The sequence below is a fragment of the Bubalus kerabau genome, chromosome 10 (assembly GCF_029407905.1).
Source record: "Bubalus kerabau isolate K-KA32 ecotype Philippines breed swamp buffalo chromosome 10, PCC_UOA_SB_1v2, whole genome shotgun sequence".
Lineage (NCBI taxonomy): Eukaryota > Metazoa > Chordata > Mammalia > Artiodactyla > Bovidae > Bubalus > Bubalus kerabau.
The window spans coordinates 86,400,012-86,413,258 of NC_073633.1; the positions used below are offsets into that span (position 1 = coordinate 86,400,012).

General features: G+C 53.0%; 1 protein-coding gene across 5 annotated transcripts in view; it reads left to right on the top strand.

Annotated features, from left to right (window-relative positions):
* The window catches only part of SUSD6 (sushi domain containing 6), a 95,275-nt gene extending 82,959 nt beyond the window's left edge, over positions 1–12,316 (top strand). For all 5 annotated transcript variants that reach the window (XM_055538450.1, XM_055538448.1, XM_055538452.1 and 2 more), the window contains 4 exons: positions 2,443–2,640; positions 3,625–3,763; positions 6,026–6,441; positions 8,464–12,316. In XM_055538450.1, coding sequence (XP_055394425.1) covers positions 2,443–2,640; positions 3,625–3,763; positions 6,026–6,441; positions 8,464–8,489 — 779 coding nt within the window. In that variant the 3' untranslated portion in view covers positions 8,490–12,316. The remainder of the gene's footprint in view (positions 1–2,442; positions 2,641–3,624; positions 3,764–6,025; positions 6,442–8,463) is intronic.
* Positions 12,317–13,247: the final 931 nt, after the last annotated feature.

Sequence of the window (13,247 nt, forward strand, 5' to 3'; positions counted from 1 at the left end):
CATACCCCTGTTTGGCTACAAGTACCCGCAGTGCTTGGGCTTCCCGGATGGCTCAGTGGTAAAGAATCTGCCTGCAATGCAGGAGATGCAGGCTTGATCCCTGGGTTGGGAAGATCCTCTGGAGGAGGGCATGGCAACCCACTCCAGTATTCTCACCTGGAGAATCCCATGGACAGAGGAGCCAGGTAGGCTACAGTCCATGGGGTCACAGAAGACAGATAGGACTGAGCAGCTGAGCACACATGCGCCTGCAGTGCGTGTCTTTTTATCCTTTTTCAGAGCAGAGCACAGTGATCCCTGCCCAGTCATCAGTAAATATTAGTGAACCAGAATGAATTGTACGTAGTGTCTTTGTAGACCTCACTTTTGGTACTGATGCAGTGAGTGCCGGGTGATGTCCAGGGCCCTCTCAGGGGTTCCATGACGACGTGGGCTTTTTGGGCAGAAGTGCCCAGCAGAGCCGGAATGACTTGAGAATCAGCAGCCCTTCCCCTGGGACTGTCCTCCCCCGCATACTGGACCTGTGTGAGTCCTGCCTGCTTTTGGGAGCTGCTGTCAGATGCTCAGCAGTAATTACACTGAGGAAATGAACCAATTAGACACAATCTGGAGAGAGCCAGGCGATCTCTGGCAGGCTTGTTGCCCTGAACAAAAGAGGGAGAGTGTACAAGGTAAAGTGGTTTGCTGAGCTTCCTTTGGCAATCCAGCTGGCCAGCTCTTTGAGCACCTTGGCCAGAGTTTAGAGAGGCACCAGGAGAGGTGTGATGCCTGTGTCTCCCTCCTGTTCTAGCCTTTGGGCGAGCTGGGTGGCATGGGAAGAGTCTAGAGATGACGCGTGTCCTTAGAGGGCGCTGAGTGGGCTTATTTGGGCTCATCTACTAGTTTCAGAGAGGACGTTCAGACTTCTCTGATACCTGTGGACCTACCTCATTATTTTAATAGGTTAAGTAATGGAGTCTTTTCTCTGAATCTCAGTGATAAGTAGCCTGAAGGCAGGGAACCATCATCTCTTTTTTTACTTCATATCCCCGCCTCTCCTGGTTGGCAGTCATCTTACATAAGAGCAGTTTGCAGGCTGAAGGGATGTGGTATTTATTTGGTGAGAGTGGTGGGCAGTCCCATGAAGGGAGAGTACCTTATCTCAGACAGTCAGAAACTCGGTCTATTAGAGGAAGTGAAAAACAGAAACCCAGCGGTTCTTATTTTCATATTGATGTCCTGGTGATATCTTGATGGGGACAGGGTATATGTCAGCAAAATCTAAAGTCCTTTGGAGACTTTCATCTTTCCTGTGTTAGTAAGGCTTGGGGTAAGCTGAAGTTTGTGGGTGCCTGGCCACCTGCCAGCATATCTTCTTCTAAACAGTGATCCCTGAGGGCCCCTGTTGTCCCCTTCCTATTTTTGCAAGGCACACCCCTTGATCTATTGCCTGGGGACTTGGGTTCTGCAGTGTCCATCCAGGCGCTTCACGCCCTCCCCAGGCCTTGGAATTGGAGGCCGCCTTCTCCCTGGGCCGCTCCAGGGAGCTTGTTACGGCAGCTTGTCTCCATCCCAGTTCCCCCAGCACTTAGGTACCGTTTGCCATTTTCCTTGTTTCAGAGGGAGGTAACCTTGACATTCACAGTTCTTAAAGGCCCGCTCACTCCTGGGGTGGAAGCAGTGTCTGCTGGTGGGAAGAGCACAGGTTTTGAATCAGGAGACCCAGCTCTGTTCCCTGGTCTGCCCTTGACTCTCTCTGCCTTAAACTTGGCTCAAAGTCATTTAACTTTTGTGGACCAGCGTCCTCATCATCAAAGGGGAGGCATGATAACTACTCCACAGAGATGAATGAAGGTGCTTTTAAAACTGAGCAGACCTACCTCAATGAAAAATACAGGCTTCGCTGTAGGATGGAGTTGAGTGATGCCAGTGACCACGCAGTTCAGGGAATGCATGGTGCAGGGGGCTTGGGAAGCCTCCCAGGAAACGCATCAGAAGCCAAGAAGGCACATTTTATCACACAAAGGAGTCCTTTCTGATCCTGATCTGGAAACAAAGCTAACATTTCCCCCGTGCAGGTTACTGGTGTTTTACCACCTGTCACTTGGTTTCATTGTGTTCCAGCAGGTTTTATTAAAACCGTATTACACACTAGGTCTCTGTAAATATAGCTTGGTCAGAGTCTACTGTTGAGTGAAGGATGCGGTTCTCTGCAGGCAGTAGGGAGGGGGAGGGCAGGGGGGCGTGGTGTTGGCAGCCCGGCTTCCCCTGTTGCCAGGGCGCCTCCTTCTGTCTTTGGCAACCTGAGCTTCCAGTGTTTGGCAGCAGCCTTTCCAAGGGTCTGGTGCTCTGCTCCTGAGGTGTTTCCTACCGAGGCCTTCAGCACTGCCCCGCTCCGTGTTGCCAACGGCACTCTCGCTGGAAAACCTCATCAAGGTACCTCCTCTCTCTCCATCTCTGCAGTGTGTTCCCTGCCACCGGAGCCAGAGAATGGTGGCTACATCTGCCACCCCCGGCCCTGCAGAGACCCCCTGAACTCCGGCAGCGTCATTGAGTACCTGTGTGCCGAAGGCTACATGTTGAAGGGCGACTACAAATACCTGACGTGTAAGAATGGCGAGTGGAAACCAGCCATGGAGATCAGCTGCCGTCTCAACGAGGGTCAGTTTGGCAGGCGAGAGTGGGGTACTTGCTGCTGGGCTCCTGCTTCCCTTCCGGCTCCCAGGAAGTGGCACGCACTCGCTCCAGAGGGCCCTGTGCTGTGGAGGGCAGTGTGGCTCCTCTGGCGCCCTGCAGCCTCCCCTCCTCTGGGGTTCACATCTCGGTTAGACTTTTGGATTGCTGATGCGTGTCCCACGGCGTTTCAGCTGAGTCACTGAGGCATCTGCTGTGCGATGCAAAGTCCCTTGATGCTCTAGCTCAGGGCTGGTGACCTCTGGCTGTGTTCTGCTAACACAGGGGTACAGTGCAGGCACCTTCTGTAGTGTCTCTGGTATATTTTTTTCCCTGAATGGAAGGGCGCTGTTTTGTTACAGAGCCGCAGTCCAGCTGGACAGAAGCACGCTCCCCCTCAGCCTCCTCCTGTCGTACATGACATGAGGTCCAGCCTCCTGAGGAAAGTGTGTGACATGCAGCCATTTCCGGGCTTTTCACTCCAGTTTCAGGACCGTGACACCCTGGAGAAGGGTGGGGACCAGCCTTAGATATACAGCTAAAGATGCAGGACCTTAGAACAGAGGGTTATTACAGCCCTGTTTTTATAGTTTCCTGCCACATGGGTCGAACTTTAGATGGTGGAAAGATGTGTGCATTTGAATGGTTCATGTCTTTGAACCTGCTGTTGAGGACAGGATCAGCTTGGGTTTATAAAGGTAAGATCTCTAGGGGTAAGTGAATTTAGGTGTTAGATGTTCCTCAGTGGTCCAAGGTGAAGGGAATTTTAGTTTCAGGAACAGAATAGGGAAATGTCCATTTTCCTTGACATAAAAGCCGTTTGGCTCTGCACCGTTGCTCCAAAAGTGACCCTGGCCATACCTAGCACATCTCACTGGGGCACCATGCAGGGGGCCTTTGAAGGTCAGCCGTGGGGCTCACGTTCCATGTGTCTGGGTACAAAACACTGGTGATGATGGCTTGTTTCCATAGACAAAGACACCCACACGTCGCTCGGGGTCCCCACGCTGTCCATTGTGGCTTCCACTGCCAGCTCCGTGGCGCTCATTCTCCTCCTCGTGGTGCTGTTTGTGCTGCTGCAGCCAAAGCTGAAGTCTTTCCATCACAGCCGGTGAGCCCAGTGGCCGTGGCAGCAGGCGTCACTGTTGGGGGCTGGCCCTGGACTGGCAGAGGGGTGCTGGTGGGCTTGCTGGCCTCTGCTGGTCCGTGTGTGCCCAGGGAAAGGGGAGGGCCCTGCGTGTGTTAAACTTCCAGGTGTACCAGGCAATGTGCTTTTGCTTCACATCCATCATCGTAATCCTCAGAGGATCATTGCAGATTAGGAAACTGAGGCTCAGAGAGGTAAAAGTCAGAGAGGGTCATCCCTCTAGGTCAGGGGACCCGCCCCTACCTCTGGACCACAGACCAGTAGCTCCTGTTAGATCAGTGGCAGTGTTAGATTAGAGATAAGGTGCACAGTAAAAGTGATGCACTTGAATCTTCCCCAAACCACCCCCTGAAAATTATCTTCCACGACATCAGTTTCTGGTGCCAAAAAGGTTGGGTGCCACTGCTCTAGGTGACGACAGAGCTGAGATTTAAACCCCAGTCTCCCACTTCAGTGCCGTTTTATTTCCGCTATGTCAGTGGTTCTCACATGTGGTCCCGGCAGCAGCAGCATCACCTGGGAACCTCTTAGGAATGCAGATTTCCAGGCCCCACCCAGACTGACAGAATGAGAGGCTCTGCCTTTCGTCAGCACTCCAGGCGATTCTGGGGCAGGCTCGTGTTTGCAGGCCGCTGCCCTGTCTCCCTAGTCCCCCCTCCTGGATGCACAGAGAGGCTCCAGTGGGGAACTAAACACAGGCGCCAGCACCTGGGCCTCCATCCCCAGATTTATTTGGTTTGGGGTGGGAGCCTGTGTATAAAAGTGATCCAGAAAAAAGGTGTTTGCACGGCTAAATCTCCCAAACATAATGTCGAGTAAAATACAAAACCAGACACGCCTGTTCTCACACAGGCACACACATTTATTATCTATCTCATTCATAAAAGGTCACAAAATCTCAAAACTAAACGATGTTGAAGAATTCATGCTTAGGCATTAAAGTTACCAAAATAAAAGTCAAAAGAATGATTTTAATGTAAGTTAGGATAGTGGTTACTTTTGGTGGTGAGGTGATAGGAATGGTCATGGGTTGCTGGGGCTTGGGTGCTGGCAGGGTTCAATTTCTTGACCCAGACAGAGGTTATACACTGGCATTATTGTTGTTTAGTCGCTCGGTCATGACTGACTCTTTGTGACCTCCTGGACCACCAGGCTCCTCTGTCCGTGGGATTTTCCAGGCAAGATTACTGGAGTGATTTACCATTTCCCTCTCCAGGGGATCTTCCTGACCTAGGGATCGAATCTGCTGCTCTGCATCTTCTACACTGCAAGCAGATTCTTTACTACTGAGCCAGTAGGGAAGCCCATACACTAGTATTACCTTTGGAATAAATCAGCTGTACATTTTTCTGTGTTTGTCTGACATTTGTGTTATAATCCACAGATTTTTTTTTTAACTTTACAAAATTAAAAAATAAATAAAAGGCAAGTAAAGTGACTTGAGTCAAAAGAACAGAATTCTTCCTTCAGTTTTCGAGTCCAGTGTCCCATTTCAAGATCACGGTGTTTCTTTTCCTTCTCCTCTTTTTAAAAGGACCTCTATGGAGATGTAATTTGCTTCCCTGGTGGCTCAGCAGTGAAGAATCCACCTGCCAATGCAGGAGACGCAGATTCAGTCCCTGGGTTGAGGAGATCCTGGAGGGGAAATGGCAACCCAGTCCAGTGTTCTTGCCTGGGAAATCCCATGGACAGAGGGGACTGGTGGGCTCCAATCCATGGGGTCGCAAAAGGGTCAGGGACGACTTAGCAACTAAACAACAACGAGTGTACATGCCACACCGTGTGCCCACTGGAAGTGTACAGGCAGGGTGTGTTCACAAGTACACACAGCCACCGCTCTTCCACTTTCCTGGCTTAGCTGTGCTGAGCCCGTGGCTTTATTTCTGAGTCTCGAGCTTCCTAGTTTTTGCACAGGACCAGAGGGCCAGGTGCCTGTATACCCAGAGGCTAGTAACATAGTCTCTGGAAGCAGGTGGAATGGGTGCACATCCTAGTTTCCTCCCTTACCAGCTGTGTGCCTGGGCAGGTTGCTTAGCTCCTCGGAGCCTCATCCGCATTCTTGGTGAAGGACTCAGGTGAGGATGCAGTGGGGTGAAGTGTATAAAGCCCTAGTGCCGTGCCTGGTACCTAGTAAGCCCTCAGAAATGGTTGGTATTGTTGGTATTGTGATACCTACTTGTGTGCATATTCTGATTCTTCCTTTGTCCTTTCCTTCTCCGGATGCAGGCGTGACCAGGGAGTGTCCGGGGACCAGGTCTCCATCATGGTGGACGGAGTCCAGGTTGCGCTCCCGTCGTACGAGGAGGCTGTATACGGCAGTTCCGGTCACTGCGTGCCACCAGCAGACCCCAGAGTGCAGATTGTGCTGTCAGAAGGGTCTGGGCCCAGCGGGAGGAGCGGGCCGAGGGAGCCGCACCCGCAGGACCAGGGGGCCTGTTCTGCAGGCAGCGAGGAAGAGGCCCCGGGCCAGTCTGGACTGTGTGAAGCCTGGGGCTCTCGGGGCTCAGAGACTGTGATGGTGCACCAGGCAACCACCTCTTCCTGGGTGGCCGGCTCAGGGAACAGCCGAGCGGCACACAAAGAAGCCCCGGATTCAGAGAACAGTGACATACAGAGCCTCGCGTCAGAGGACTACACAGACGGTAGGTGGTCTGTGCCGGTTCCCAGGGCCCTTGCTGGGAGTGAGGAAGGGCGTGAGCCTTTCTAATCATTGGTGTGCCTGGGGCAAAGAAGGATAGTACCTAGGGGATTATCGTACAAAATAGGATTTTACCCTAGGTGGGCCTTTGGGCTCTGTATTGGGAGACTTTTTGCTATTGTCTGTGAGTCTTAATAGGTTTGGAGTCTCTGAAACTATTCATGGCCTCAGGGAAATGCTAAATCAAAGGGTAGACAGCCAGTTGGAGGTGAAAGTGGGGCCTGTCCTCTTGTTATAATTCTTATGTTCCTGAAAGGACAGGAATGACAAGGAGGTGTGGGGTCTTAGAAAAACTGGAGCCTGTATCTCTGCCAGAGCATTCTGCTGCTTCATTCTAACCAGGAGCATGTCAGCTCCTGTGCTGTTCGGTTTTCTTGCACTATCTCAGGTCAGACCTCACGGTGATCCTGAGAAGTAGGTGTTGTTACAAACACCAATTTACAGATAGGGAAGCTGAGGCTCCAAGAGGGTAAGTCTTGGTAAATGGCTGAGTTGGGATTTGAAGCCAGATGGATCTGCTCCCAAGCCTGTATTAAAATCCATGGTGCCATACTGCCTCCCAGGTAACTCCGGGGCCTTTGTGGTAAAGCCGTCAGAGGATGAAATTGCTCCCTCCTGACACCTCTGCCTTTACTGGAGCCTGGAGCGTCAATTCTTGTCACTTTAAAAACCATCTTTACATGAAATCCCACTGTGGTTCAGGATGCAGAATAAACCTAAATGTTTCCCTTTAGAAAGTCAGGACTTCCATGCTTACCAATCCCGTTCACCCCACCACCACTGCCCCCTGACCCCTCTGCCAAAAGTGCTTTAGAGCTCTCCCCTTCCTGCAAGTCCTGGCCACAGTTAGTGTCTAAGGTTTAGAATATCTGCAAGCCAAGAAGTTGGAAATTTTTAAGTGCAGATCAGGTTTAGGGTTTCCTGAGTATCACCAGTATGCCTCCTATTTTCTTGGTGGGATGTAGAGCTAGGAAGGGGCCATTAAATACTTGGGCCAGATTTAAAGTTGGAAGCCAGTGGCCCCCAGGGCAGCCAGCTATACATGCTGTGTGTCTGCATGTACTGATGTAGACCTCAGTCCTTGTCCTTCCTAAAGAGCCCTGGAGTGCCAGCTCTTCTCCCTTCTCCTTGTCCCCTGGCTTTGTTCCACGTGTTGAACAAGCATTATTCAGAGCCCATCTTGTGCCTGGTGTTGGAATAGGTTTCAGGTGCGATGGAAAGAACCACAAAACATGCTGTCTGCATGCATGGACTGTCAGTCAGTTGGGAAGATGGAGCATATACCTGAGAGTTAGAGAAAAAAATGGAACCAAATGGTAGGGTCCATGTCAGAATATTGTTCGGTTGCTGTCGTGTCCGACACTTTGCCACCCCATGGACTACAGCATGCCAGAGTCCTCTGTCTTCCATATCTCCCAGAGTTTGCTCAAATTCATGTCAGTTGAATTAGGTATGTCAGAATGAGGGGTGTGCAAAACCAGACACAGAGGTTATTGAGTTGGTTGCAGGCTAAGCCCAAGTTATCCAGGGCAGACTGTTGTGCAGGAAGCCAGGCCCTTCAGGTATCAGTCTAACCCAGGTGACATGTGAGATGACTTGAGACCCAGAGAAGGGCATTGATTTACTCAGAATCACACAGCTGAAGGATGGCTTTAAGAAGGAGGTGAGACTTACCAGGGCTCAGTAGCCTCATAAGATGAGAATAAGGGTAGAAAGAGAAGCAACTAAACCATCAGCATCCAAGCAGAGGAGGGTGCAGGGTGGCAGGGCCAGAAAGGGTTTGCGTACTGGACTGGCTGTTCAGGTTTTCTCACACAGACAGACGGAGAGATGAGCAGGAAGGCCTGGAGAAGGGGTGAGGGGTTTAGACTAGCTAGAAGCGTGCGAGGGGCCCGCAGCGGGGTGAGCTGCGCTGCCATCACCCTCTCGGGTAACCGCTCTGCTTTCCGTCTTCCTCCGCCCACAGACATCCCACTGTTGAAAGAAGCATGAGGGCTGCCACGGGCTTCTCTCCTCTCTGCCCTTCCTCCTCTCCCTGTGGGTTTGAGCACCACGTCCTCCAGCCGCCCTGCCCGGAGACCTGAGCTGCCCACCTGTGTGTCTGTATCTCCGCACCTCTGAGGGCACGCAGGCCCACTTCGCTGGAAACTCCAGGAAGAGTCTCGCCATCTGCCTGCTGGACGGCTGGAGGAGCTGGCTCCCTGCGCGCCCCAGCTTTTCCACCTGTGTCGGGGACGTTATCTGAACGTGCTGGGTTGACCCCTTCCCTCCCCGGAGCCGTCCGGTCCCCTCCAGCCAGCTCTTGGGTGGCAGCCCCCCGGCTCCCGTGGCCCGAGCACGCCGTGTTTACTTGTGCCTTCCTCCCACCCCGTCCGGTTTCCCTGTCACGCGGGCTGGTTGCTGTCCTACAAGCCTTCATGGCTGCGCTGCTGCCCCCCAGGGGGGCCAGGCCTGGGTCTGGCCCATTTGCTTTGGAGGCTGGCACCACTGCCCTTGGCAGGAGCAGATCCCAAAGTGGCTTCAGGAGGGGCCAGAGTGTGGGGCCCTGGGCCTGCCATTGGCTGACAGTGGCGGCGTGCTGCCTCGACTGAGGACGGAGGCTGTGAAAAGTCACCCCGCAGCCATCCTCACTCCCAGCTGTCTAGCTCAGAGGTGGCAGCTCCTGGCCCTGGTGAGTTTCTGAGAAGTGTCCAGAAGATCCCAAGGGAGGGGAGGAAGGTGGCTGTTAATGATTTGTCTTCCTAATATGCAAGTCCTCACTTCCTACTTCCAGCATCTGGCCTTCCTGGCCTTGGTTTTTTTTTCTCTTTCCCTGGAGCCTGAGGGGAAGGTGCCTGCTGCCTCCTGGGTGTGACACCACGTGGCTCTGGCTTCCTTGCCGGCCAGGGCCGGCGGCGTCCCCCATGGGACGTGAGAGTTCTGAGATGCCGTGGGATGCCCCACTGGTCACTGGCAGTTGGGGGCCAGTGGCCTTGTCGTGGGTTCGTGGTGATGGAAGGGGGCCTGCGGGGCACCGACCGAGCCCCCAGACGGCTGCAGGCAGCTCCGGCCCGGTCCTGAGGGTCCTCGTCACCGCAGTCACGTGCCTTAGTAACTGTGCCCGGGAAGCATGCTGCCGCTTGCTCGCTGCTGCTTCTCCTCCTCCTCCCGCCCTCCCCTGCTGCCTTCCACTCGTCACAGCTGACAGACGACCCCCCTGGAGACATCAGCACACACCCCGACCCGCCGCGTGCGCTTGCTGGTGGGGACGGTTTGGGAGCAGACTGGCTCCAGGGCCCTGGTGTGGAAGGAGTGGCCAGGGCCCTCGCTGGGGCCGCTCCCTCGGCAGGCTGCTGCCTCTATATGAGATGTGGCATTAGGGAGTGCTTGTTGTTGATTTTGTTCCTGAAGCGCTGCCCCTCTGCTCCCCCCTGAGCCTGAAAATACTCAAGCCCAGGGCGTTTTCAGTTCCTGACCTAACAGGGTAGCTCCGGTGGCCTTCTCTCAGCCTTCCGCCCCCTTGCTCAACACTCGCACTTTATTCCCACTCATCCTGGCCTCTCTCACTCTTGTAGTCTTCCTTCCTCTCAGGTAAGGGCAGTGCCTGCCAAGCGTTTCTCTCTCTCTCCTTCCCACCTGGCGCCCACAGCCCTGGCCCGCAAGGAGGAGGTGCCTGAGGGAAAGTGCAGAACGGAGTAGGCCTGCCCTTGGCCTCCAAAGAGGCCGTGTCCAGAGATGCGCCTGCCGGCTGTGGCTGACCCGGGGCCCATCTGGAGGGCAGGGTCCCCATGACCCCAGTCACTTCAGCCCGCACAGGTTCTGCTCCACCCGTGGTACCCTTGTCTTCCTCCAGAAGGGAGCAAGGCCCTGTAGGGGGATGGGCTGGGGGGCCTCCAGAGTCTCACTGCTGAGCCTGCAGCTTTCGTTTCCCCATCTTCCAGCAACTGAACTCGCGTCTAGAATATTTTTTTAAACGGGGCTCTTACCCTTTTTTTATATAAGTACTCTGGGGGTTTTCCCCATGAGATTGCACTTTTTGTTTGCGGTTTATCCAGCCACAGAGATGATCCGCCTGCCGCTTGAAAAAAGTGAAAAAGCCTGCCTTCTGAACTCTTCTTTCACCTTGCCCGCCCACCCTGGGGGGATCACAAGCCCAGACTTGCCACCTGGGAGGGAGGAGAGAAAAGTTGGGAGGCTCCCCTTCCCTGCTCCCCTGTCCCTGGCTTTGATGAAGCCTGCCTCCTGGAGGCCCCTGGCATGTGGGTACCGGGCCAGCCTCACCTCCCTGCTTACCCGCCGTGATGGCTTCCCGCAGTTAGTTCTCGTCTCCCACATCAGCCATGAACTGCTGTTTCTAGAGCTTCTGGCCCTTGTTTCTTGTGAAGGATCAGGGCCTCCACGGTGGCCTTGGGGTGGGGGCTGGCTGAGAGACAAGGTGGTGTTGGGGGCCACCAGAGGGGCCTGGAGCAGTGGGGAAAGCTGCCCTGGTCTGGCTTCCCCGGGCTCACCTCTAGGGGAACCCAGCAGAGAGAGGACTTGTACAGGAGAACAGTCGGCACCAAAGGACTTTTAAGAAGCGTTTTTTTCTTCTATTTGCGTACACGGGCTGACTCAATGCAGGTTTTATATCTTGGCAACTTGCAGTCACATTCCAGTGACTTTCAAGGGCCAGTATATGGTGAAAAATCACTTAAATTTTCTAACATTTTCAATGCCTTAGTTCAGCAGGTAGGCTCTATCTTTTGCCATTTTTGAGTTTTGTGTGCTGTGTTCCCATTTCACTGGGTGTGAACTGTGAAATGGGCCAAGTCCTGGCCACTTTGTGAGTTCTTTTGGTTTTATAAGGCATTTCAACGTACATCCTCCCAACACTCCATTTGCAAACAGAACTTAACTCCTGTCTCATCCCCATTCTTCCTGCCCGCCGCCTCCTCCCCTCCCCCAGCCGTGAAGCTTCGTGGAGAAGCTGATGGCCAGACAAAGGTATACTTTTCCTGCTACGTCAGTGGTGGCACAGGAACCCTAGCACTTGACCTTTCCCCTCCCCACCCCTATGGAGCTCAAACCACTCGCTTCCCATATAACTGTCACTTCCATTCCCAGGGAGCATCGCTACATAGAGAATGGAAAATGCTGCAGACATTTCTAGATCCTTGCCTGTTTGTTTGTTATTTCCCCCCCTCTCCTTGAAAATATAGGGCCCAGAAGGGAAAGGACACAGGCTTGACAGCTTCATTCCAGATGTGCTTGCTGAGGACAGAGTCCAGGAGCTTCCCTGAAGCCTGCCGGGGCTCCTGGCCTTCAGCACAAGGCCTGTTGTTACTGGAGTCCGGTGAGGGGCTCGGAGAGGATTTTGTGTGGCAGGTTTGTAGACCAAGTGGTAGAGTAGCTAGTTCCCCAGAGAGGGAAGGGCAGGCTCAGCTTTCCTGGGAAGCAACTCCTCTTAACCGCCAGTTGAAAATCGAGTAGAATTTCGAACGAGAACCCCAAGGTTGAGTCCTGTGTTAGGAGCTGGGGGATGTGCCTGGGCAAAACGCTTGGACCATCATGCAGGGAGAAGAGAGGGTTGAGGGTGGCCTGGCGGCTCATCACGCCACCATGGAGCCTCAGCAACGGTTTCACATGACACGCGCATCACTGACTGTGCAGGATGTCACCCAATCAGTTTGGGTTTGCTTTATTTTATTTTATATATATATTTTTTGGTATCCTGTACATTGCAGTGGGTGTGAAGATAGTATTTTAATATTTGTACAAAGTTTAATTTAATTTTAATTGTTCTCTGTATATAACTGCATTTCTAAATAATAATAATAAAAAAAAAAGTTCTTTTGAAGGCAGTTGTGAGAGATGTGATCCTTCCAGAAAGTTTTTGCAGAAACCCTCCCAAGGGCAGGAACTCATGAAGGGCATGAAAACACCAGCTCTGAGGGGAACAGATGCCTGATAGGAGATGGGACAGGGAGGTGGTGTGTGGAGCAAGGAGGAGGGACCGCAGACACAAGTGAAAACAGGTCAGTCCTCTCAGCGTGCCAACTACTGTGCCCAGGCTGCGGTTCAGCAGTGAGCCAGGTGGTGAGTTGGGGGCCTGCATGGAGTTCCTGACATGCCAGGAAGGAAGACAGAGCAGCAGCCAGAGATGGCCGTGGTGACGGAAGTTATGTTGAGGGGACAGTCAGGAACACTTTATGGGTGAAAGGCCATGTAACTGAGAAGAGAGAAGCCAGAACAGTGAGACTGAGGGGCAGGACCCAGCGTCTGCCTGGGCAACAGAAAAGCACTTGGAGTTGGAGAAACCAAAAGGGGTCTAGGGCCGCTGCAGGGGGCTGAGGGCAGAGGGCTCAGGGACCGCTGAAGGAGGCAGACAGAGGCTAATGGTAGGAAACCCTTGCCAGCCACGCTGGGACGTTTCACTTCTTCCTAAGGGCAACAGGAAGTGCCCTCCTGGTTTTAATTAATAGAATGACTTAGCTCCACTTTGTTTTCGGAAGCTATCTCTGTCTCTTAAGAAGAATGAATTTATGGGGATAAAAACATACATAAGAGAGAGACCATGTAAGAAGTTGTTGGTCCTGTGGGGAATAAGGTAGTTTGAGCAGCTGGGTAAACAGCAACACCATTCTCTGAGGGGGAGAGGAAGTGCTGGAGACCTAGAGCTGAAAGAGCAGAAGGTGTAGAGGTGAAAAGAGGTCACTGCCAGGTAGGAGAGGTCAACAGTACTCAACAGGTAGTAAGGGTATGAGTAGAAAGATGTACCGGGTACTTCAGGAT